This window comes from Meleagris gallopavo, chromosome 6 (genome assembly GCF_000146605.3).
Source record: "Meleagris gallopavo isolate NT-WF06-2002-E0010 breed Aviagen turkey brand Nicholas breeding stock chromosome 6, Turkey_5.1, whole genome shotgun sequence".
NCBI classification, from domain to species: domain Eukaryota; kingdom Metazoa; phylum Chordata; class Aves; order Galliformes; family Phasianidae; genus Meleagris; species Meleagris gallopavo.
This window is the reverse complement of record NC_015016.2, coordinates 44,426,359-44,453,166: the sequence shown is the minus strand read 5'-3', so window position 1 is coordinate 44,453,166 and position 26,808 is coordinate 44,426,359. Positions and strand designations below refer to the sequence as shown.

Here is a 26,808-nt window from a genome sequence, read left to right as displayed (position 1 = left end):
GAGAACACAAAAACGCACATACTTTGATAAAGTGTAAGACAATTTTAAAGTCATAAAGTCTAACATGTGAATGCAAAGTCTGTATATGAGTTGATGCATTTAGCCTGAAACTGCCCCGAGTTGTCTCCAAGTGGTTTGACTGTGGCTGACCTGGAGGCCTCATTTCACACCAAGGTGGCGGAGGGACACTGACTCTGCACACTGTCACCAGCACCAGAAAGGAAAACTTTAAGAAAAAACACTTTGCAGTATCCTGTAGCATACGGGTATGCATATTCCTGGCATCTGTGTAGAGAAGTCCTATTTATGGTTCTATGTTCCACTTTTTTTTGTTGTTGTTCAGTGGAGAAGGAGGTAGGAAAATTGGACCAGTTCTACTGAGTGAGTTGAGTAACTGGGAGCCATTTTGACTTGCAGAAAGTCTTTCAGAAGAAGATAGAGGCATTTCAACAGAAGAGCATGTTTGGGAGAATTTCTGCTTGGTAATAGAAAACAAAACCTGGTTACTCACGTTTACCTTGTGAGCTGTGGAGGGCTCATGGACCATACAGAATCATAGAATGATTTGGATTGGAAGGGACCTTTAAGATCATCTGGTTCCAAACCCTGGCTATAGGCATGGAGATCTCCCTCTACACCAGGTGTTCAAAGCCCCATCCAGCCTGGCCTTGAATGCTTCCATGGAGGGGGCATCCACAACCTTGCTGGACAACCTGTTCCAGTGTCTCACCACCCTCACAGTGAAGAATTTCTTCCTAATCCATCTTCCAGCTTAAAACCACTTCTCCTTGTCCTGTTGCTTAATGCCCTTCTAAAAAGTCCCTCCCCAGCTTTCCTGTAGGCTCCCTTTGTGTACTGAAAGGCTGCAAGGTCTCTTCAGACTGTCTCTTCTCCAGGCTGAAGAGCCCCAGCTCTCTTAGCCTGTCCTAAAAGAGGAGGTGCTCCAGCCCTCTGATCATCTTTGTGGCCCTTTGTGGATGTGCTCCAACAGCTCCATGTCCTTGTGTGGGTGACCCAGAACTGGATGCAGTACTCCAGGCAGGGTCTCATGAGAGCAGAGTAGCAGGGCAGAATCACCTCCCTCAACCTGCTGGTCACACTCATCTTGATACAACTCAGGATACGGTTGGCCTTCTAGGCTGCAAGCAGGCACTGCTGGCTCATGTTGAATCATTCATCAACCAGTGCTCCCAAATCCATATCCCCAGGGCTGCTCTCAAGCCATTCTCTGCCCAGCCTGTATCTGCGCTTGAGGTTGCCCTTACCCAGAGGCAGGACTTTGTACTTGGCCTTACTGAACTTCATGAGGTTGGAATGGGGTACACACATCCTTGTGTACGTAGGGAAATGCTCACCAAACCTGGCTTTGCCAGGAAAGAGTCCCATGTTTGCTGAAATCCCTGCTGATAACAGGCTCGTACGTACTTTTTAAAGTACAATTTGGCCTGGGGAGCTTCCGATACAGATAGCAATTCTCTGCAGTGCAGGAGGGTAACTGGCTTAGAGGAAGCTGAAGGGCTGGTGATTAGGTATGTCATCTTAGAATTGTAAACCAGGCAGGTTTGCTGGATAGTTTGTGTGCCAAGGCCTGAAACAATCCATCATTCCCTGAAGTTGTTGTCATATGACTATACGGTTGCTTCCATTGCCACGCATGATGAGTCTATTCTGCTCTTTCTCTTTAAACAAAGAGTGCATGTTCCTGAAATGTTGTTTGCAGAATGCAGGTTTTTATTGGAACAAAAATAACTGGAATGAACCTGATTCATCAGGGCATTAATGTGGAACTGCCTGATAAAGAGGCAGCGGGCAACAGAGGAAAAAGGAGTGGTGAATCACCCTGCAGCAACATTTTGAATTTACTTTGTTAAATTTTTAATCTCTGTTTAGTTCATGGTCTCTGGATATTTCTAGGAGGCACTGGAGTCTGAAAGCCATGCAGCTCTGTTGTTCATGTCTCTACAAAACATAAATCCATCTCCTTTCATATTTGCTTGCCCCAGCAGCAGAAGAGGAAAAAAGAAAAGAAAAAAAAACCAACCACCAAAAACACCCTGAAAAACCCAGAGATTTTGACAGTCTGAAAAGGATTTTACCACTTCCACAGCTTGTGCAAACAGTGAGGGCAGTTTATTAAAAATCTACCAAGGGGAAATTTTTGGAGTGACTGATGCATAATTTATACTCCGAGCCTCTGAAGGATGGATTGTAAAAAAAGCCAGTGCTGATCAAAGGAATTGTTAATGTGCTGTGGAAGTTATTTGGGGGTTTGACACATGCTGGGTTTTTAAACTAATCTCTTTGAGTAAGTTCCTTGAATGCGTCTTAGTGCATTCAGTGAAGGCAGGTCTTACAGCAAAAAAAAGTTTCTTTTGGTTTCAGAAATTAAACTGCTGTTCAACAATGAAAGAAAGTTATCAGGAAACTCAGACAAGGCCAAATTAATCTCAGGTGGGCAGGATTAAAAAATGTGAAGTAGGTTAAATTTTTTTTATCTTTAACCAAGTGAGATCAACATGCATTGGTGAGATGGAAAAGCTAAATAAATTGTCAGAAGAAAGAAGATAACATAGATGGGATGTTCACAAAACAGAAGGGAGGAGATGGCTGCACATGGTGAAGAGAAGTGATAGGAACACTTGAAAAGGAAGGAATAAGAAGGAGACAGCATGAAAGTGGAATGAACAGTTAAAGCTGGCATCTCACCTACATGAATTGCCAGCTGCATGTAAGGAATACAAGGGGTCTAACAGAAAAAAAGCTATATTCTCTGTGATTTATTTTTGCAGTGTACATCTCATGTGAAATTTACCAAAGTAGCCTCCTTGTGCTAGAGAAGTCACTGATGGTTTGGGCCTGAAGTTTTACTAAAAGTGCTTCAACCCACTTTGTACTTATTGCTTCCCTTGCCATGACTGAATTTAAAAAGGAGGTCATGTACACCATCCCACGCTAGCTGAGATTTCATCACTCAGCTCTGGTCTGGTAATGTAAAAGCATTACTTCCTAAAAAGCAGACAAAGGAATTGGCTATTAATATTATGGGGGCACATTCTGTAGCTGTAATGAGAAGATGCAACTGTAATCAGGATTCATTGTGATGTATATTTTACAGACATATGGATATTATGTGATTCATTTCCTATACCAAAGAGATTGTGGTATATAGAGACATGTAGACAAGTCAGACATATGGAAAGAGTAAAAAAAAAGTCTTATTTTTGTTCCACTTTACCAATGTGAAACTGAAACTTTTTAAGTGACTAGTCTAGAGTCACAAAGCACAGGAGATAAGGAATAGACCTGAATATTGTCCAGTGTCAGGTATGGACAAAACAAATGATGGAAACCAGTGGCTTGGATCTCACCTGGCACTCAATAAAGCATTCCCAAATTCTTTCACTAGCTTGTTGTCTCACCCACCTCTCCATTCCAAAACCAGGAATAGGTTCTACACAAGACCAACGCATGCAAAGATGCCATCCTGGCCTAGCAGCACTCACCACTGTTGCTGCGTTTCCTGCTTAAGTCAAGGCTGCTATCGGCTTCCTCAGGAACTTCAGCCAGATCAGCTGTCTGCAGGAACAGAGAGAGCAAATGAGATGGGAAAATCCAGGGAAAGCAAGTGACAGGGTGAAATAAAACCTCACACGAGCCTTTGGGGAATGCGGAACTGTGGTACTATCAGAGCAAGTCAGCTTGATAGGACTGCAGAAAACACTGTATCTGGTGGTGCACAACAAATACCCTGCTTTATAGGGAGCAATAAAAGCCCACAAAAGACTCTAGAGAAAATTTCCTGTCTTCAGTACAAAACATTTCTGCACTGTAAAGTAAAATGAAAGTTAAGGAATAATTGACTGTCTTAAACAATCTGAGTGTCTGTATAAAGCAGAAGCTTGGGGAGATTGGAGATGATGAAGATTTTTTAAATAGATGACTACAGAAGAGACTGGCCATTAATTGAAAGTATTGACTAACAATTTATTAATCCTGAACACATTTTTCAATAAAATAACTGTAAGTGAAGTGTGATTTTAATTCTGTTAACATTCTGAGGGGGGGGGAAAAAGGAGAATATTGGAGTTGTGCAATCAGCCTTGAAATATCCACCTTCGATTTCTTTTTTTAAATCTGGCTGGTACAGTTAGGGACAAATGAAGCTCAAATATTGTTGTTAGAATTACTATGATTTGTTATGTGTACCATATTAATGTCAATCATGGTTAGGGACTCATTGTTCTAGGGCATAGGAAAACACGGGATGACGAAATCCCAAGCCTCTCAAATGCACTCTGCGTAAGGCGTTGGATTCCTCAGCTGGGTAGTTGGCTTCTCCATGTATATATAGCCTGACAGGAACCAGGAGCCACGCCAAACAGCTCTGTCCGAATCTAACCTTAAGGAGCTTCTCTTTCTGAACTTCCCACCTACGACTTCTTTTGGATAAAACATCACCATACGAACAAACAAACAAAACTTTAAACTGAAGATTCGGATTGAAGATAGTGTTGCCAATATGAAAAACTCCTCATGTGGACCTAAGCATTATTTATTTCTTGTTAACGGGATTTTAAGACAGACGGAAGGATTTAACTTAATTATTCTATGACACTCTAGGACTATATAAAATGCACACCTCTATCTGGTGTTTTGTAGACCTCTGCCTCCATTTCGTGAAAAAAAAATAATAAAAAATTGAGGAATATCCACTGCCTTTGTGTAGGGAGTACAAAATCTGAATTGCTTCATAGTTTTTTATATTTTTTTTTCCTTTCACTAGCGTTGACAACAATATTTTCATTTTAGAAAGTATATTTGCAATTTATTATATTTTCTAGGAATTTTATTTCTTAGCTACTTCTCACTGCAAATATACTGCTGAATGACAAAGTTAACAGTAGATTTATGCTGTAGGTATCCTATGATTATCGTGCCTCTCTTACTATTTTCACAGCCTTCCACTTTATTTTCTTCTATGCAATGTTTTTAGACTTCACCCTTTAGGAAAAGGTCATGCTTGTCTTGCACCTTGTACAAATGGGTCACCCCTGGGTGAGAAGGGATAGAAATGATAACAATGAGTCAGAATAGAGCATAGCTAGAGCTTGTTAGTCGCTGGGTGAGGGAGAAAAAGACTGGCTTTGGTGAAATAGCAAGCTGCAACTATTTTTCAGCCCACTGTTGTGGTATTCTCCTCAGTCTTCATGAACTAGCATCAAAATTACTGATTAGCTTCATACTTTGTTGGATACTACCGCATATAGGATGTGCAGTGACTGTCTCTTCAGTATATAACTAATCCAAAACCTCCTGAAATAACATCACTTACATTTAAGGACTTTTTTCAGACAAGAAGTATATGACAGTGTCTGGTGGAAATGGTAGAGGTACAGAGCTGCTTTTGAGGAGACTAATAAGAACTGGAATCACATTTATATCACCTCAAGTGACTTTCTGTATAAATGTGGGTTGCAGAAGCACATTTTGAAGGAAGCAGTAGGTAGTAAATCTGGAACATATGGCTACTTTCTTTTAGAGGAAATGCAGAATCCAGGCTGAAAATCACAGTGGGTGCATCCACACTGCTCTGTCATATTAAAAATACCTTGGCTAGTTCAGAGCAAGATGATATCTCCACTCTGGGCAGACATGAGCTTCAGTCCTGGAAGTTGTAGAGGCAGGGCACGGCTCCTGGGCTTGCTGCCTTTGCTGTTAACTATTCTTGGCAGTTACAGCTATACTGCTCTGAGCCCGAGCTAACCCTCTCATGGCTTGGACACATTTGTGAGATGCGATAGGAACCCAGGTATCAGCATGTTCCTGGTTTGTCCCATGGCAGAACCCTGAAGCACTCCTCAGCTGCCAGGGTCGGGGCACGATTGAGCTGCAAAGTCTCAGTGATGCTGTGAGCCTCGCAGCTGCATTACTGCTTCTGTTTCGAGAGGAGAAGAGCAGCACAGAAGTGAGCAGGGAGGACCAGTGGGAAAGAATTTTAGTCCCTGTCTGTTATTAGCTGCACGGGCACCGATAGCTTGCATGCTCTGGTGCATTTTCACCTGGGCTCTAAGGGCTCTTTGTCACCCTCTCCTCTGGCCATTGGTCAGTGCCTGCTCCTTGGTCACACATCACGGTTGTGAAGCTCTATGTACTCATCATTTTGATCAGGGTTGGGTCTGTCCCTATTTTTGTTCTTGACTTAATCCACAGGCTTGCACCAGCAGAATTTGTGGTTTCACATGCCTGTTTATTCAGTTCTCTTGTGTTTTCTATTTTCTGTATGCTGACACGTTTTACATTTGCTCTCAGCCTCACTACCCTGCAGAAATTCCCATAATGAACCCGCGTTCCTCATTCTACACCCACACCCTACCAAGTTACGATCACTTCTCTAAGGAAAACACTGCATTCATGATTTCTACGCTTGAGTAGTCATTCATAATTCAATGCAATGCTTTACTGATTTAGAAAGCAATAACTGCATTTGTAGAACTTCTGTTTCAAGTAAATGAAATAATTGAAAGAAAGAAGTGTGATCACAATGTGACAGGTGGTAAAGTCACTTCGAGTTTTAAAAAAGAATGAAAATTACCAAATTCCTTCTAAGGCACAAACAAGACTGTATGAAGGACATGTCCTTTAATAAATCCCTTGCAGATTTCACTTAGTTCTTGGGTAAATTTGTGTTCTTCCCATCTGAGAAATGAATATCTGTTTAGAGACCACCTGTGTCATCTGAAGTTACCGCTCACTCATGTGAGTGAGTATATTTTTAAATCCTAGGAAGACACTCTACCAAACATAACTATATTTTAGCTCAAGTTTAGCTTAAACATGTAAATATTCGCACAGAGGCCTGGAGACCAAGTCTTACAGTTTTTCTGTGCATGGTAAGTTTTTTTTCTGATGTCAGCAAAGGAAAGATTGTCAGCTAGCTTGGGTCTGATTTTTAGACATGATAATCAGCTCCAGACTGTGGAGCATTTATTTGTGACTGCTTTTTGAGATGTGGGAGAATCTCTTGGTAAAAAATAAAAGATATAATCTGACCTCATGGACACCAACACTGCTGAAATATTGTTTTTCTCTTTATTCTAATTGTCAAGTGGTACTGTTGAACTAAGCAGGAATTTACAATTTACAACAAGCAGAGCTAAAGGAACTCTTTCTTCCCTTGTCCTCATTCTCCACTCTCTTGCCATGGTCCTGAAGAAACTGACTTCAGTGATGGGGGAGAATGAATGATAAGTTTTAATATGGAGGTGAAAATCTCTTTGTCTGGTTATAACAGGCTGAGAATACCTGTCAGCATTTGAGGTTTGGAGAGAGGAGTTTAAATCTGTGACGTTTCTCTCATGAGAATAAAAGATTATTCACTGAACTTGTATTTTTCTCTTTTTCTCAAGAGTCTCTAAAAGATACAAAGTTTATAAAAGTAGTGCTTTCTCGTCTCATCTTGGGAGCTGGGAACGGGTTTGTCAGTGTTTTCTTTTTGTGTGTATTTGTTTTACAGCTTGAAATACAAGTTTTGTGGACTCCTGTGAATGAATAAGTACTGTTTCTCCACAAAGAAAATGGAAGAAAGATGTGGGATACTTACAGAGTTCCTATTGGGAGAATCAGACCCACTTCCAGAACTGCCCTTCTTCGTTTTCTGGGCTAATGAAGTCCCAAAGCGGAGAGTTTCATACACAGGATCAACCTTATTGCCACAGGCTGCAATGGAAAGAGGAAAACATACATCAGTGCCTCAGAAATATTTCCGCCCTGGTTCCTGCTCCACTTGTAGAAACACCTGCTTGTACTGACATGTTGGGATACATGTTTAGAAATACAAGTTGAGAGACTATCCTTATAAAAAGCATTTGAAAGTCTTAGTAGAATTGACTTTTGCTAGTGACTTTTGCTGTATCTTTGCTCACATTAAGATTACGTTTCCTTCACACAGGCTCTCTGAGTCCCCACCATTGCCTCATCTCAGTCCATCTGCAATCCTCCTTTCCTAATTTCCACCAATGCTGTCTACGTTGACATGAGTGAGTCAACATACCAGGAGGCTTTAATCCATGATTCCTGCCTGTTCCTACCACTAACTTCTTAGATTGCTCTCCATGCTGCATACTTGATGGAAAAAAACTTGCATCTTCCCTGAGCATCTAGGTGGTGGGTGCAGGCTTTCACCTTTATGCTATTAACTCTCACAGTGCTGTTACTGGGATAATGTGGATAAACAAGATGACCTGGATCTTCCTGGGAAGGTCTTGATAGCACCAGTGTGAGACCATGTGGGATCTGGGGGCAGTCATAAAAAAATACCTGCCATAGGAAATGCATTCCAGGTTGCTCAGCATAATCTAGGAGTAGTCAGAAAGGCCACCAATCCCACTGGCATGTGTAATCATTTTCACCCCCACACTCTCCCTCTTAGCTAGTCCCAAAGTAGTCTCTTGTGAAAAAGAAATGAACATCTTCAATTGGCATGAACGGATCCAGATGAAACCCTTTTATACATATTGCCTTGTTAGACCTCAGCTTCCCTTATCATACCAGGCAGTAGATGCTTAGAATACAACATCTTAGTAACATTGTATGGGATGGGAAATATGGGCAAAGTACTAAAAAAATGCTTGAGATTTTGATTTTTGATGGGAACAAAGTAGTACCTGAAAGATGCTTCCAGTGAAAGCGGGGTAGATCTCTTCTCACTGGTGACAGGTGACAAGATGAGGGGAAATGGCCTCAAGTTGCGCCAAGGTAAGTTTAGGTTGGACGTTAGGAAACACTTCTTTACAGAAAGAGTGGTTAAGCACTGGAATAGGCTCCCCAGGGAGGTGGCTGAGTCACCATCCCTGGATGTGTTTAAGAGCCGTTTGGATGTGGTGCTCGGAGATACGATTTAGCAGAGGGTTGTTAGAGTTAGGGTACTATGGTTAGGCTGCAGTTGGACTTGATGATCCTTGAGGTCCCTTCCAACCTGAATAATTCTATGATTCTATGATCTTGTTTTTAAGTCAGAGGTTGCTCAGAATGCTTCAACAAAAATGACAATGACAGATGGTTTTTAGAAAGAGAAACTTAGATGAAATCTATGTAAGTGACTTCCTTTCTTCTAAACAACAAAATAAATGTTCTCAGGTAAGCCATTTTAAACTGAGTGTTTACTTCTGGCATTCCTCTTTTATATACTGCCAGGTTTGCCTGCTCAGACTACTTCTGACTGGGGAGAAGTATTGTTGAGGACCAACTCAATTTCTCCATTTCAGAAATTTTTCTTTTCAGGTATTACAGTGAGCATAATGCGGTCTTTTAAATACCTGGACAAACTGCAGAAACATTCTGTAAGGAAAAAAATTAGAAAAGTAAAAAGGGTGGGTGAAAAATGAACAAGAACCTTACAAAGTCCTGTAAGGGCCAGACCAGTGGTTTAAATGCATCCCACTGTTGTGATCTCTGTCTCTCATAGCTCTTCCCAGCTCAGACCTTCACTTCATATTCCACAGTTTCTTCCTAAATTCCTTACTTTGAGCTCATGTAGTTATTATTATAAACAGAATGGCTACTAGGAGGTTACACGTAGGGGGTTTTGAGTGAAACACACAATAAACACACCCTCTCCTCTTCCAGCTTTGTATCTTTGAAGTGGTCCTTTCCTGAGATGGCAGAAGGACATTCAGTCACTGAAAGGAGCTGGAAGGCAGCTGAGGGCAAATACCATGGCTGGAAGTCTGCCGCTGCTGTTGCAGAGCACTGCCAAAGGGAGACTGAACGGAAAAGCAATCAGAACCTACCAATAGGCATCACTTCTTTGATGCAGCCAAACTGTTCATGAATGAGAAGTGGTGAGCTGTAGTACCGTCGAAATCCCTTTGGCTGGAGAGAGAGAAAGCAAAAACATGTGAAGTGCATTGCTGCCATGATTGACATAGAAGAAATAACCTCAGCTCCTTGGCTAAAGGCATAGCAGAGCTTTTTTATTTCTTCTGCAAAGTGTGGTGAGACTGGGAATTTGCCTTCTGTTGTTGAGTCACTGTGGGGTGCAGAGATCAGGGTTTTATTTAATTTTTCTCCTGGAAAAAGCTAATTTCCCGTATTTGTGTAGAAAAAGGAGGAGCTCATTTCCAGTCTTTCTTTTCTTTTGTCTTACACAAAAGCAACACTAATTAATTACAGTAGAAGTGCTGAATCATTAGATGTTCTGAGAAGTTTTATCTTCCCTTCTCCATTTCTTCTTATATGATGTGCATTTGCACTGTTTTGCATTTGCTAAATGTGCATCTAATCTTCCCCATGTTTTCATGTATCAATTTTTTAGATTTTTCTAAAATTTGCTGCTGACTGACCACAGTTTCCACTCTTTCTTCTTTCTTTCTTTTTTTTTTCCTGCCTTACAAGGTCTAAAAACTCCCCAGGTCATCACCACGTGCCCCCGAAACATGTGTTTGTGGAGAAATGCACTATAACAACTCAACTTACATCACTAAAGAATGCCCAGCATGGCCAATAATGGTGCCCTATATCACTCCATAAATGACTCTAAGAAGACTGAATATTTCTTGTTATTTTTCTATTTACCATTTCAGATTGGGAATGCTTCAGGCAAAGGCAAATGAAGGTGCTAACACCTAAGTCATTGGAAATGCCATTCAAGGCATTAGAGATTCACAAAAGTTCTCTCAGATCTCTGATCTCTGCAGGCTGTGAGAACTTCTAGCCATAGTGAGAAGCGGGAAGGCATCATGAGGATGTGCATCTTTTCTGTATCTTATATTCAGTAATAAAAAATTACAGTACTAGTTCTTTCACTAATGAGCTGCAATATGGATTGAGGAGCAAGGGGGCTGATAAATTTGGTTACTGACAGAAACAAATTCCAGATTCCCCAGCTTCAGTTTAGACCCAAACTAAATTCAGACACCACATGAACTCATAAAACACCCATGACTCTGCTGGAATTCTTCCTGCTATAAATTTGGCCTCTTGTTTTCTGTTTTTGTAAACTGATCACCACAAGAGTTGAGGCTGGAATCAGGCAATGTGTGAAGCAATTAATGTGATTTAATATTTGGCTTGTCCCAAGCCTGCAGTAAGATAATTCTGTGGATCAACTATTCCAGAAAACACCAAACTAGGACTATGATTATGCTTAAAAGTATAAAGATTTGCTTCAGGACTATGAACAACAAAAACAATAATTAAATATACTTGAAAAGATAGTAGGTTTTCTAGTCTTTTTGAGGAAAATGCATGTTTTTTTTTAATCATTTAACATAGCAAGGCTGTTTACGCATAGTTCAGATTTGCCTTCAGCTGGCACATATTTGCAAGAGAACCAAAATCATCTGAAACGCAAACCGGACAATTACCAATCACACAAAGCTGTACAAAAGCAAGTGCCATATTCTGCATCGGAGGTGGAACAGCCCTGGACATATGTCCTCCCAAGGACATGGGGACAAGAGACAGGAGAGCCACCCCCACAGAAAGGGGTCTGGGGGTTCTGGCTGATGGGCAAATTGAATTTGAGTCAGCAGCATGCCCTGGCAGTCCAAACCATACTTGGGTCAGGGGAGGGTCAGGGTGGAGGTTAGGGACAGGTTCTTCACCAGAGGGTGGTGGGCATGGAACAGGCTCCCCAGAGCAGTGGGCACAGTCCTGAGCTGCCAGAGTCCAAGAAGTACGTGCACAACGCTCTAAGACATAGGGTTTGGATTTTGGGTGGAGCTGTGTGGAGCCAGGAGTTGAGCTTGATGATCCTTGTGAGTCCTTCCAACTCTTGATATTCTGTGATTCTACCATTCTATCAACATGTGTACCCAGTTTTTATAGTCCAACAATATTCTTAAGCCATACTGTCATTTTTCTAAGTCTTTTTTTTTTTTTTCCCCCACAGAAGTAACCAAATGAATAATTTTCTCATAAAAAGCCACCAAGTTAGATTTTTTTCAAATATAGTATCCTGCTTTTGCCAATAACATAGGCATTAAAGTGCTGTGCTCCATACAGGGCAGGGCTCCTCCAAGCTTCTCCTACTGAAAGACTTATGCAAGCTCTGTAGGGTCTCACTATGAAATATCTTTCAGTTTTCTTTTTAAGATGAATTATGCTTATTCTTCAAGCCCTAACAATGGAAAAAAAAAGATAATGTGAAGGATTTTTCATTTGCTAAAATCCACTGAAATATTTTGACTAATTGGTAGCTTTCCCCACAGTGATTTCCACAACAGTAAGTATAGTTCAAATTATGGGAATTAATTCTAATATTCAGCTCAATTTAGATTATGTAACTGTGTTTTCAGCTAAATGTCAGCCAGGGGGTCTGGCCCACAAAGCAACATGCCCCCAGCTGCACTTGCAGCCCTGGGCTGCTTACTTACCAGCTTGCCCATGCAACGCTGTTGTCCAATACTGTCTGCACACTTGTGGTGGATGCTCATCTTACAAGCCTTACAGCGCAGTCCATGCTTAGCATTTGTCCCTGTGAAATGCAAGGAAATGATTTGATTAGACAAAATCAATAGTTTCCATGCACTTAACAAATTTCCATGCATTTAATGAACGACCTGAAAGAGCTAATAGGGAGGTCAATGGTGGTAGTGTAAATACTGATGGCTAATTTTGCCTTGCTTTTTAATGCATGTTTATACATTTATTATTATTTTTTTTTTAAACAGTCTTTTCATTTCAGGCACTTATCCTCCAGGCTCCTTCCCAGGCTAGTGCTGCCTTTGGATATCTATTAGATTAGGCTCTGTTGTGTGATAGTGTGAGGACGCTTAGCCAGCTTCCTTAGCACTGCCTATCGATGTACCCAAGGGACTGCCACTCTTGCTTCTTCAGATCAGTGTCCAGGGGCATGCAGGAACTGCTCCTTGCACATCTCTGAGCTGGGCAGCAAGGATGACATAAACCTGATTTCATTCTCCTTCACTGGCAATGGAAAAATCTGGTGACACGTCAGGGAGCTCCGGCAGAAATGCTGCCATGCAGAAGCAGAAGAGAAGACTTCTCCCAGTACTGGAGAACAGTAGCTCTGAATTACATTCAGTGCAGACCTACTCTGAAATAACAGAGTATAGTCTGTCTTCCAGGAAGAAACAGTCACTCTTATTCATACACCCATAAGACTTCCTGAACTACGTAGTAGCTGTTAGGCTGCAGCAACTCTCTTCCTCCTGCCTCAGGGCTGTATAAATGGGATGAGTAAACAGCATGTCAGTTCATTACCACGGACTGAATAAGAAACAAGGTAGTAAAAATAAAACAAAAAACCTCTTGACATTTTAAACTGGCCCTCATTAGTCAGACATGATAGGAATATTAGTCATTGGAGTCAGAAGATCCCACATCTGAAAGTACTCATGTAGATCTTGATTATTTGAGTAGTTAACATCACGTACATGTTGCTGACTGAATTCAGCGAAATGCTGCCTCTGAAAGAAGCACTTCAGGGTAAGACGTATCAAGTTGGTGCCAGAAAATGAGTGTTATTGAGACCACTTTCAAGGGAAGAGGTCCCTGAAGTGGCCACTTCCAAGTCAGGTGGAGGCAAACTGCAAGAGCTGAGGATGGCTGCACTGAGATAGGCTTGGACGTATCACTTGCATGTTGTTTGCAGGTCAGGTAATCAGCAAAGTCACTGCCTACCGGCTGAGACTGTTTAAGAGATGAACAGTGAATGAGGCTTTGCATTTTGGGGTGCACTCCAAGGGCTCCTGGGTGCAGACTGCATAATCCCTCTTGGCTGAATCGACACACGATGCCTTGCTGCTTGGGTATGTGCAGTTAGCTTCACCCTGGGCTATTTTTCCAGATTTACTGCAATATATCCCTGTTGGTTTTTATTCTCTTTTCCCCCTGAGTGATTGCACTTGGATTAGTGTGCTGTGATGATTTTTTTTCCGGTTACACTTTCTTTTCAATAACAGATGTTCAAACCAATATTGACTTCTGTGGCTTTGTGCTTGTGTTGCTGAGAATGAAATGCTGTCTCACCCTTCCTGATGGTCTATGACAAATACAGAGAGCTGTGAGAAAGCAGGACTTCCTCCACATTATTTTATTAGATCTACAGGTAAGAATGAAAAAAAGCAAAACGTCATCCTATTTTGCCTGTGACAGGTACTCAAAATCAATGTTAACACTTAGTCTAATTCTCTTACGCTGACCTGTGATGCATAGCTCTTCCCTTGCTCTACCATGCTACTCCTGAGATTCAGGTGAAGGGGCAGCCAGTGCCATAGTCCTTTCTGCAAGCTCTATTATGCTATTCTACCCACATTAATATGTTACAAGCTGGATATTGGTTCTTGTATGGCATTACTGTGTGATCACAGGAGGGACACAATCGATGATGTAGCAGCACATCCAACTGATGTGCAAAATGCACATAGAGTGTGCTATTTTCAAAAAAACTAACTTTTTAGACGAGGAATCTGTGGTCATGTAAGAATGAGCTACTGTCAGTCTTATACAATAAACGACAAAAAAGTAATACTATATTTCTACTGCTGAATGCCATTCGTTATCTACAGGTAGGTAAACAGTTGCTTCAAAGAGAGAATTCAGTCACACATTTCAGTCTACAAGAAAGATTTTAAAATCAAAATGAAACTGCCTTTAACTACCAAAAGCTTCAATCATCAATTCATTGTCAATTCTAACTATTTGGTTTACTGTGGGAATAAGCAGCTTGGAAGTAATTTGCATGTATCTCCCTGCCTCCCTCTGAGGAATAACCAAAGGGCTTATAGAAGAAGAGTTAATTCCATATTTACGTACCCATCATACCTCAAGCTCTGAAAAAGACATTTATATGGGAAGTATTTTAATTTTCCCTCAGGATAACTCTTCCTTCTCCAGTTTCTGATCTCCATCACACTAACTCAAGCCTCCTCGGAGGATTACAGTTAAGCTGTATCAAAAGCATGCCAGAGGTTAGATAACTGCATGTTGACAATGTGTCTGCCCCCTGGATGCTGAGATTCAGAACTGAGGTGGAGCCCCAGCTCACAGCGCAGAGAAGGGCTGATCTACATGTTGCACAGGTGTGACTGAGACCAGGATTTACACTGAGGTTAGGTTTTGGGCTCACATGCACGCAAGCCTGTTGGCTTTGCAGTCGCTTGAATGGGGTTGTTTTTTGTAGGTATCTCTGTAGTTTGAAATAAGGAAAAAGCAGGTAGAACATGGGTGTTGTAAACAAGTTATGTAACTTGCTGGGTAAGCAAGTTGACAGTTATGCCAAAATAAGAGAGGTGTTTCTTTAGCTTAAAGAGGGGCACAGGAGATAGCAATGTCTTGAAACCCTACTGGCAAATACATTCCTCCATGGTGGAGTATGTGAACACGAGGGATTTGTTCTAGGTATAATTTAAATAGAAAAAAATATATGTCACACATTTCCCTCAGACTATTTGAGGGGAACTTGGGCAGTTCCACTTGTCTCCCAGAAGGTAACTGGGTGTGTATGAAGTTAAAAACTGCTCTGTGGTCTGCTTATTCCCAATGGGTTACTCTCTTTGCAGACTGAAACGTGGGGATCAGAGAGAATTACATTTCAGATGGTCATAGTGGTGTCTGGTAGCGACACTATTCCTGTGAAGCCTGGGACACTAAAACACTCTCCCCTGGGGCTTCTGTTGGCCATATTGCTCTCTGCTTCCTGTCCCTAAATAGCTGGCAACCAGACTGAAGCCCACCATTTATTCCCACTAGCAGATATTCCTCTATGCTAATTTTACAGCACAGCAGGAAGCTACTAGTATAAAGTACTCAGTGAAATGCCTTTATCCACACGGAATGTGCCAGTCATTTCCATTTGTGGCGGATCAGAAATACAGGAGCTGAAGGCTTAGCAATTAAGCTAAACTTTGAGCACCCTAGCTACAGTTTGCTCCAGTATTCTTTCAAAGGAGGAGGAGATTAATAGCTTTGATGGACTCTTTATCATTACCTTTAAAATATAATTATCTCCATTCATTTCTCCAAAGACCTTATTATGGTAACTTAATCAAATTGTTACAAGTTGAGCATATTAGAACAAAGGTTCTGCTCACTCTTTTTTTTTTTTTTTTGCAGTCTTGGAATGTGAGATTTTTTTATTCAAGGCACAGTATTACCTTCAGTGAACAGGGTAGTCAGTGTTCAATGAGTAGCCAGCTCTATTCAACACTTCTTCATTGGTCTGTATGCGTTTGCTTACATCACCTCTGGAGTATCATATTTGCACCATTTCCAAACAGAAGATGATTAATAATGTCACAGGCTTACCTGTGGGCTCACTATCTTTGTCTCTTTGTGCCTTGTGATATGAACACGTTTGCCAAAACTCAAATAGCATGGATCCCATTTGATGAATCAACGGTAAAACCATCAGAGGTGTCACTGATGGGCACTACTTGGCCTAAATAATTGCAAACTGTTAAAACTGGGCTTTAGAATGGAAAATACTAAATCATGTTCAGCAAACTCCTACTGCATATAAACTTAATAGACAACAAAGTCATGAAATACTTAAAGGAAGAAAGAACACATGCACGTGATGTGTTTTGTGTCCTGTTTATTAATGTATCTATTAATTTTCTCATAGTCAGTAAAACCTGGTATTGTTTTGCAAATGAAAAAGCCAAAACTGTCAAAAGAAACCACGTTTCACTAGAAGAAAATGAAGAAATTTCATGTCAGGACACTTGAGTAGCTCTTAGACTTAAAAATGAGGTTCTGTCATACTCATTTTCTTCAGATACCAACTAATACATCCAGACTCCCAGCACTAGAAGGACACATTGCTTTGAAAAGCAGGCCATATTTAATAACACCTTGCTAGAAATACTCTATGAATAGGTCAGCTCCCATTTGAATACCTAAAGCAGTGGCTAGGCTTTTCAGAACAACCATGGAAAATTCAATCTTGAACTGTTCTGATAATCTGACCCTGAATATTACCCAAAGGACACACTACATCATTTTCATAGATCTAAGCTTTTTTTGGAGGAAGCCTTAATGGGATCAGAACACTTCAACCCAGGTGAATGGAAGAATTTGAAGGCAGAGAGAAACAGATGAGACAGAAGGGGCAGAATTTGATTTCAAGGCTTTATGCCTGTCTCTCCAATAAAAGTAGTTTGGAAACTACACTGCCTTTCAGGAGAGTGGCATTTATCTCAAGGAATGCAAATGAGAATTATGTTTGTCACATGCTTGCAAAAAGGGCACCTTTATCATCCTCTTGGCCAGCACAGCTATGGGCCACAACACTGCTGGCTGGTGCTTTTTGCCTGTTGTTTAAAGACTCAGCATAAGATTAATAGCTAGTGAGTGAGAATGATCTCTGCAGCCTGAAGAAATCTGAAAGGAAACTGCAAATGCTGGTAACAGCATGACATTATGCTGAGTGTATAAAGATATCTATATTAGGCACTTAGGCTAAATTTAAAAAGAAAAGAAAAAAAAGAAAGGGTAAAAATACTCAGGTCTCTATCGGAAAGAAGAAGGGCAAAGGCATGGACTGTCATCTCCAGCTAATCAGCTAATCCAACTGCAACCCAATGAGTATTTGTTGTTGTTCCAGCTGAGACGAACATGCCAGTCAGAAATGGTTTTGATTTAAAGCTTGCATAAATAAACACATTTAAAATTACATATTTTCCACAGAATTTCAACTTCTGCTGTGGGAGGCTGATAAAAATAATGAGTGCGTTGCCCCTTTCTCCCAAAGCACATTTGGAATTGTTACTGGAAAGCTGTCTCTGTGCCAGAATTTCTGGGAAATGGAGGATTTTAAGCAAGCTGGGCCAGTACTATAACAGTGAGAGATTTGGGATGTCACCTTAGAAGGAGAAGTTCCTGTAATGGCACTGGTGCCTTTATATCCATCTTAGCCTTTGTCCAACCTTCCCCCCTGCTCTCTAATTCATTTTTTCAATTAATTGTTTTTGCATAACAGCTCTGTTGCTGAAAGGATGGAGATTATCTTTAAAAATTCATCTTTGGCTACTTCCTGTCCCCTGAGCTGGCTGCTGCTCACCTTCCTCCTTTGCATGGCCTCAGAGTATGAGAGCTGTGGGCAGAACAGAGAATGACATTTTCTGAACAGGATACTCATCCCTTAAAATTAAGAATCTTGATTCTCACAGCTGACAGTGCAGAGAGGGCAGACATGCAAATGCCCAGCTGGCCAACAGACTGGAGCTCAAACCCTGCTTCCCAGACATCCCAGATGCTCACCACTGATAGTCATTGCAGCTGTATATTGTTGACTGATACACAAATATTCACATTACAAAAAATTACCAGTACCATTAGCAATTGCCTCATTGTGCTTTCTACTGCTAAGCCCTCAACCAAATGGATTATTGAAAAAGGGATAAGGAAAGGAAATAATCAGTTTGCCGTCTGCAGTGTATTTTTCTCAGATCGCCTACAGATAAATGGATTACAGCAGCTCTTGGCATTTCCATTTCAACAATTCAATAGGATGTTTTCCTTTTCAAGGAGAAGAAATTACACTTTACAAGTAGGCTTCTCTTTTGACCTGACTAGGTGGCCTACACTCATTTCAACACTGCAGCAAAAGATCTCCATGCTTAAATATCAGACAAGTTAGATGAAAGAGTTCAAAGTACATACAGAAAAGTAGGTAAAAATCTTATTTAGGCAATTTTTCATGAATAACGACAGCATGGGATTGACTTCAAAGATTTTACCTCCTAGTTGGTATATTTTTACAATCAAATTTCCCAGTTCGAAATGTAAAGAGCTGCAAGTGGGTTAAACCTGTAGTTCCTTAGGAAGGGTTCAACGTACAGGCAGATCTAAAAACACGTAGGATCTAGAAGGGGAATCCCTCCATTTGCATCCAAGCTGCCAGGTCTGGACCTGACACCTCATCTGGTTGGTATGAGCATCCCTTTTTCAGGAGTCCAACTTGTGTCAGTCTAAACTGATTTGGGTGGGAGGAGAAGAAACTTGTTTGTGCTTTGTAGAGTAGAACTTGATATCCAACCACAGTACCTGTTCTGTCCAATTAATAAATTTTAGATTATGTGCCAGTGAGCAGTATGGGCCTTTGAATGCCCACCCCACCCAATTTCCCTATAAGAATATCCAATGTTTAAATAGCACAAAAAGTTGTCTCGTATGTAGGCAGGCTACAAAGCAGCACATAAAATTAGAACTGACTTCCCAGTGACATAGTTTTCTTTAGAAACAATGTGCTGAGGAAAAAAAACTGAGGCAGTTGTAGGCAGGATTTTCTCCAGGGGCTGTTCCAGAAAAGAAAATATTCCTGCTAAAGTAAAGTTCTTCTAACTTCATGGCTTTAAAACATACATATCTGGAAGAGAAAATGCCTTTATTCCTCCTGCAAGTCAACTTTGTAATTCCTTGACAAAGAATTTCCAGTGCTGCCAGCCTTCTTATTCTTTGGTAAAGGAACAATGAGATTTACTTACAAGGGAAATAGACTTTCCCTTTGGTCTTTTGGTCTCAAAGAGATTCTCATTCTAAGTGTATAGTGATAAGAAAAGGACAAAATTCACTGCCCTGTACTGAAAAATTTGGCTGCGAGAGTTTCTATTTGCAATGCACTTTTCACATATTCCGCAGCTTAGCTATAAATGTCTGCCCCTGAAAGGAAATATCCACCTCCGTATTTCTTAAAATATTTTCTCATGTTTTTGATCATCTAAATGTTAGTTAAGATGCAGGAACATCATGATAAATAAACTAACAGCTAACTGCATTATCGGAAGAAAAAACCCCAGTCCCCTAAAACCCAAACATAAATTGCCTCTAGCGTTCTTCTCTCTAAACAAACTGACAGTGATATCTCAATAACAACTACATTTATAGACTATTGCCAGCAATCTTGAACCTGTGTTTGTGGATTTTTGCACTGGGTTGTTTGGCTGAGGAAGAAAATAGCTCAGAGGTGATAGGCACGGACTTGTCAATGGGGGTTGATACTAAACTGCACTGGAGATGATGATTGTACCAGAGCTGAGCAGGACAAGGCAACAGGAAGAAATTAAGCCTGGCATAGTGCCTCAAAGAAAGACTATCAGAGATCAGTGGCTGATCTTGGTCTCAGAAATATTAGCAAGTATAATGTGGTCAGTAACTCTTCTTGACGTGAGGATAATGAAAGTCAGATTTCAGACAGGACTTTCACATTGTCAGGCTTAAGTTATTTGTACCTGTGTTCTTACATATGTTGAAATGAAATCCAGTTACAACTTTTTTCTTTCTGTTTTAAAATGCTTTGAAAAAGGATCCGCATATTTTAGGGCCACGTAGAGATGCTGAAATTTTAATGTTTTAAGGGTTTTGTGCCCTTGAAAGAGAGAAGTTGGAAAGTAGAAAGCCGATATCTGAACAAAGACTGCACTGCAAAATGAAGAGAGTAGCTCTGAACTTGCTGGAAATGTGGGAGAAGAGTTATAGAATAAAAGAACAGCCTGCTCTCAGCAAAGGAATTTAATATCCTCTCTGCTCTACTAATGGATTTTTAACATTGCTTGTTGCTTACAGAGCTCCGTCATCAATAGGCTTGAAATGAGAGGCTGCTATGTGCCAGAAGATTAGGGCAATCTGACTATAAAAGGTTTAGTTAAAAAAAACCTGATATGTAAACAGCCAACTGCTCTCTGGCCTTCTGCTCTTTCAATCTTACTGAGGGCTTTGGCTCTTTCATCCTGCAGCTCTCTCATCAGTGCAACCTCTTGTCATTGTTCCTGTTCTTCATTAGTGCAAACAGACTGGCAGCATCTGCAGCAAAGGGCCTCACACACAAAACACTGACGTGCAGCTTGCCACGGACTTAATTCCTCTCCCTTCCATCCTCTTTTCCACATTTCAGATGGCAATGGAGCTGGAAAGCAGAGAGACAGGATAACTATGCTCTCCTCTGCCCAACACCCATTGCACAGGCAGGATGTGGCCACAAACAGGCTCCTGCTCCAGAGCCATTTATGCCCTTGGATGCACATGTAGCTTGGGAAGACCTTGTCAGAGGCTGCAGGCAGAGGTAACAGCAGGATATGGCAAGGCTAGCAATGACTGAGGGCACACCACAGGTAACTGGGCAGGTGTACCAGTTTGGTATGGAAGTTATTTTTTGCAGTTAGTCACAATGTGTTGCTTCTTTGTAGAATTTTACAATCACATTTCAGAATGAGTTGTTTCAGTTCCTTTCTCACAGCAATTTCATAAGCAAAAAGATGAAATGCTTAACGAGGAGAAACATTCAAATGAAACCTTTCAACTCACGTGCAAATGCTTGGAAAGATCTTTTTTCGAAACAAACTTTTGCTTAAACTGACAATTTTCAAGAAAAATTTCAGTGACGTGACATAAGATGGATAGAAAAACACTTTTGACTACTTCTGTCATCTGCTCAGAGAGGCTCTCGCAGCCTTCACTGTTATGACCTGAGACCAAATTTAGTCCCTGACTCATAGCAGTTCTGGCTTAAAGCACACTCACAAGTGCACCTCTATGTGATATCAGTTATTATTTAAAAAACAAGGAAAACATCTGCCAAATGATCATGAGTAAGCTCTTGCAGCTTAGTAATGCAAAAAGAGCGTTGTCTTTGCTGGGATCTATCTAGGAATCACAAAGAAATATGAACATTTTGTTGGAACTTTACATTATTGCTATATATTTAAAATTTTAAACCAAAAATGCCAAACTGCTAACATTTCACCCATCAACAGGAATAGCTCCAAGGCATCATTTAAACTCTCTGTGGTTAACAACGATTGGCATTATCTGAATTCAGCCTAAATGCTAGCAGGAATAAGCTAAACCCATCCAGGTCATGTCTTCCCTCGTTTACACATGCAGTTTGCACCAGCATGACTTATGTGATTTGTTATCTGAAAGTCTGAATTAAAATACTGACTGTAATTGTTACGGTACCACTGTCAGAGATATTGAAAACAGTAGGGATAACAACACAATGTAGCTACAACCATCTGGCCTGTAGAACAACATAACCTGTAAAAAAAAAAAAATGCAGTAAATTCCAGCAGGCAACCTTGCTTTTAAGAAAATGATTTCCAGTGCTGCTTGGTGGGAAGTCCCAGAAGCCACAAACTTTCTGGGGGATGAGGGCAGAAGATCTTTATGTCAGAAGGCACTGGCACATATCTGGATCTCACCAATGGGCAGTCGAGTCAATACTCAAAACATACATTCAGATTTAGGAACTGTCATAAGCAAAACACAGCTGAAATAGAGAACGCCATCAGGGAACAGATAACTGCGTATGAGCATGGATAAGTGTCCAAAAGTGAACTTGTGAGCTCTAAAGCTTGTTACTTGTGAGCTTCAACCAGTATGGGCTGCTTGGAAATTATGGTAACGCAGACTAAACAGAAGTGGCACAACCAAATTTCTCCAATTAATAAAAAGGCATATGACATGCATCTCAGTTAAAAGCGTAATTGTGGATTATGCTTCTTTCTGCATATATACTACTTGGACTGGAGAAACTGCTGGCTTTTTTTTTTTTCCCCCCCCCAAAAGAGGTGCTGCCAGAAGATGGGTTCCTGTAAAGAGGTGCTCTCAAAGATTATAAGGTTAACATCCAGAGTAAAGAGAACATCCTGGAGATGACCACAGAATAATGGAGTCATAGGGGTTGGAAGGGAAATCTGGAGATCATCTAGTCCAACTGTCTGCTGAAGTAGTTTGATGAGTAAGTTGCACAGGAAGATGTGGAGATCAATACTGGAGGATATCCAGGGATCTTGGTCTGTGGTGTCCTAGATCATTCAGCGTGAGCAGTATCACTACAAGAACATCATTCAGCCCAAACTTCCCAAGCCAATAGCGACCTGACTGCAGGGGGGGAGATGAAGATCTAGGGGTTAAAACGTTGTGGGCAGGTGAAGGACGTGGGGAGAGAGGGAAATAGTAAGTAGCACAAAGGTTGTAACGTCGCTGGTTCTTCAGTAAAACCCAGTATCCAGATTTATGTTGGCATTTATATTACCTTGCCTGCAATAAGAGGTCAGCATTATTTCCATTTCTTTGCTTTAGAAACAGATAGGGCACTTTGAAGTGCATCTGTAAGAGACGTACCCAAGAGATGAATTTTCTGCTCTCTTCAGAAAACCTCTGTTTCAGCTAACAAAGAGTTTGATGCCCCTGCAGGCCTGCTACAGTGTTCCTTCAGCTTATCTTGGAAAAACAACTACTTATCAGGGGTTGTCGCTCATCTGCTGCTCTTCAAAAGAAACCATCCTTGTTCCCACTCCTGGTGACATCTGAGATTTGTTATTCTCAGAGGTTGTCCCATCCAGAGATTATTAATACAAAATGGACTTACATGCACAGCTGCATTGAGGGACTAAGTTTATCAAAATAGATTTTCGGTGTAAATTTTCCATATTTGTTAGCTCTAACACTGTGAGGCAGATAGCTCAGTAAGCAGCTGTAAACAGATGTGCAGATGAGCCCTTCATGATGCCAGTATGCTGAGCTTGTGCTTACAAAGCAAGGCCATGCATCACTTTGTCCCCCCACTTTGTCTCTATGTTTCAGAAAAAGACATAGAGACCTACAGAGTAGGTCTGGAAACTTCCATGTAACTCAGATAATCATGAGATATAAGAGCTTGCTACACTTTTGAGAGGTGCAGCTTGTAAAACAGGCTGTATTAGCACTGCAAATACACATCCCCACACCAATAATCCCAACACTCATTAACATGAATGCTGAGAAAGCATAGCAGGGAAATACTGACTATAATATTTTAGTTCACAATGACTTAGAGGTTATAGCAGCCATATACCCTTTTTCCTCTCTTGGCTAGGAAAGTGGAATTGTTTTGGAAGGAGGATGATGGACACTTCTTTTTTCTTTTCCTCCCTTTTAGTAAGCAGGAAATAATTTTGTGGTCTAAACAAAGTACTTCAGGATTCTCAAGATCATTCATTGCGTGTTACAAAGGAAATTACAATGAAGTCACAATGCAGTTGGGGCAGTGTGGTTGGGTTGTTGTTGGACTTGATGATCTTTGAGGTCTTTTCCAACCTGAGCAATTCTGTGATTCTATGATCTCGCTGCAGAGCTCATCTCCTGTATTAAAAGACGAGGAGGTAATCCATATGGATGCAATATGCTTCAAAATGTACCGTCTACTGTACTCACATCAAAGAGGAAAAAAGTTACAGACTGTAAATAAATTGGAAAATTAAACTGAATGCAGTTTGGAGTAGATAATTCTTTCAACTTCTGTTCCTTGCATTCATGTTACAAAAGCAGAAGGAAGCTGGCAAAAGTGGTAATTCTCAGCTATCAGTGCTCTTCATGAGCCACGAGAATCATTGCTCTCTGAGACATCCTTTGAAGTCAAAGAAAGTAACAGGCAAGGGTGGGCAGGCATTTTACTCTATATAATAGCAACATTCATTTCTTACAAAGGCATTTCTACCACTTGCATCATTTTATGGCTTCTGCATGGTGAAGTTTCAAATGAGTTTCGTTCCTGATAATGCTTTTGTCAGCTATGTGCCAATTTATTCTCCGCATATCAGTGATTCTCTGGTAGAAAAAGACTATAAAAAAATATAGATATATTTCACTAGAAGGCTGGCTTCAAAGATGCATTTCATTTGCTTATCTGAAAGTATCTGATGTCTCATATGAGCTCAAGAAAATACATAGCACAACATAAAGGTGTTTTGTATTTTTCCTCATCCCCATAAAAACTTGAGTTTACCATAATGTTCTTCTCTAGGTCTGATCTCAGGAGCAACAGACGTTACTGAGCAGTCACAAAGACAGTAAAAGAACCTAAGGAAAGCATTACTTCAGCTACGTTGGCTTTTTTCAATATAGTCTTGTCAAAACCATGTAGGCTAATATCACTTTGAAATATAGATTGGATATGTACTGGAAATGTTTACTGTTTTCCATCTAATTAGGAAGTAAATGCTGGTCAACATATTTATATAAGTTGCTCCAAAAGTAATGCCTCCTATTTCTTTCCAAAGGAACTACGACAGATATGAAGAGCACAATCTCAGCTACAAAACTCTGTTTTTCAGCATTGTCAGCACCATTAACTATACGTCTTCCCTGGTGATGGACAAGAGCAGCCTGCATGCTGCACTCATAAAAATCTCTATGAGTGGAGTGACTCACTGTTTCACAGCTGCTATGAAGACGTGCAGTCCATCCTTCATCAGTTTGAACAGATGAAGTCAGAAGGCACCAACATATGGTGGGTGTGGTAGCAAGGTCCATCCAGGATCTGCCCTGTGCACTTCAATCTTCAAACTGGTATGGGTCCTGACGTTATTGCATGGCAAGTGAGAGGTTGCCTTCTTCTCTGGCCTTTCTCTGGAAGTCTTCAGGTTGCTCAGTCTCACAATGTAACAGTCTGAGTTGATGGTTTATTTGGATAACAGGAAATCCAGAAGGATCACTCCTTTCCTTTCCCAACAGACAGTGCACATCACTTGACCTGTGGGCTGCATCCTGTACATCTTCTTAGATGCGAGAATTCACATGCCACCACTCCATGGACTATGTTTTGGCTCTGGACTATAATGGTCATAACATGTCTCATCACCAGAAATGATGCAATCCAGTAAACTGTCACCTTCAGCCTTCAGTATTCGTCCAGTAGGTCCTGACAAACTTGCACAGTGTTCTTTCTGTTCCTGTGTGAGCATCCACGGGACCCACCTGGTGCAGACTTCACAATAGTCAAACATTGCCACCATCATTTCCTACACATTGAAGCATAAACATTCAGCAAGTGTCAGTTAATGTCAGTGGGTGCGATTATTTCCACATGGTGGAATTCAGTGACACACTTTTGCTTCATACAAACTTCCATGTCAGATGCCATTTGGTCAGACTGCCCCTCTGCTGCCATCTGTCACATGGCAGCAAAATGTAATGGAATATGGGTGGGAAGGTTCAACCTCTACTGCCATACCACCAGCATTTGCCTCTGATGTTGTGGGCCAACGTAAGAAAATAGGAAGCATTACTTTCAGAGCAGCCCTCATAACATTTCTTTTCACTAAGCATTAACTGCAATTTCATGTTAATAGCAATTTTTCAAAAATCACAGTGAGCTTGAAAATTACTTAGTAACAAATGTGAAACACGCTTGATGCTGTTCAAGGACAAATTAGAATTTAAAATATACTTCCATCCTCTTTTCTCAACTAAGCATTTCCTGATTATCCAATTTAGTGTTAACATTCTTGCCTCATCTCAGAGGAGGAAGCCCTCCCAGAGGATAAACAGACTAAATATTTGCCTTTCAATATTTGCTTTAAAGTAAGATTAACTATTTATTACCAAAGAAAAATATTAATTTAACACATGGATAATGTTTAGCCCTCTGTAGCTACTTCACAAATACGAGCCTGTGTGAATAGAAGATTTTTTGTCATGTTTAGAAAAAATGGGAGAAGTATCCACAGAGCACATCTGTAGTACATATACCTTATATGCATCTACTTCTCTTTCCTTCTCTTCATCCACATCTTAAGTATTTTTGATGTACAAACTGTCCACTTTCTGAAAATTTTAGAGTCCAGATGTCATTGTCTGTGTTTGAGTAATGTATAAGTAGCAGTTGACCATGTGCTGCATAAATTGATTAATGTGTAGCACTTAATCTCTAACCTCAGCAGAGTTTTGCTTCGCACGTCTTGTAAGGTTCCTCCTGGGAAGAGTTACTGACTTAAGAAAGTTGTCAGTGGAGAAACCAGGCTCAATGTCAAGCTAATAAATATATTAAAGTCATTATTTTGCATTACCTTTTTTCCTACATTA

The 26,808-nt window shown here is 40.7% G+C and overlaps 1 protein-coding gene across 2 annotated transcripts in view; it reads right to left on the bottom strand.

Annotated features, from left to right (window-relative positions):
• STAC (SH3 and cysteine rich domain) overlaps nt 1-26,808 on the bottom strand; it is a 74,454-nt gene that overhangs the window by 17,623 nt on the left and 30,023 nt on the right. For both annotated transcript variants that reach the window (XM_003207280.4, XM_031553982.1), the window contains exons 3-6: nt 12,375-12,475; nt 9,789-9,870; nt 7,601-7,716; nt 3,504-3,576 (exon numbers count right to left, since the gene is read on the bottom strand). In XM_003207280.4, coding sequence (XP_003207328.1) covers nt 3,504-3,576; nt 7,601-7,716; nt 9,789-9,870; nt 12,375-12,475 — 372 coding nt within the window. The remainder of the gene's footprint in view (nt 1-3,503; nt 3,577-7,600; nt 7,717-9,788; nt 9,871-12,374; nt 12,476-26,808) is intronic.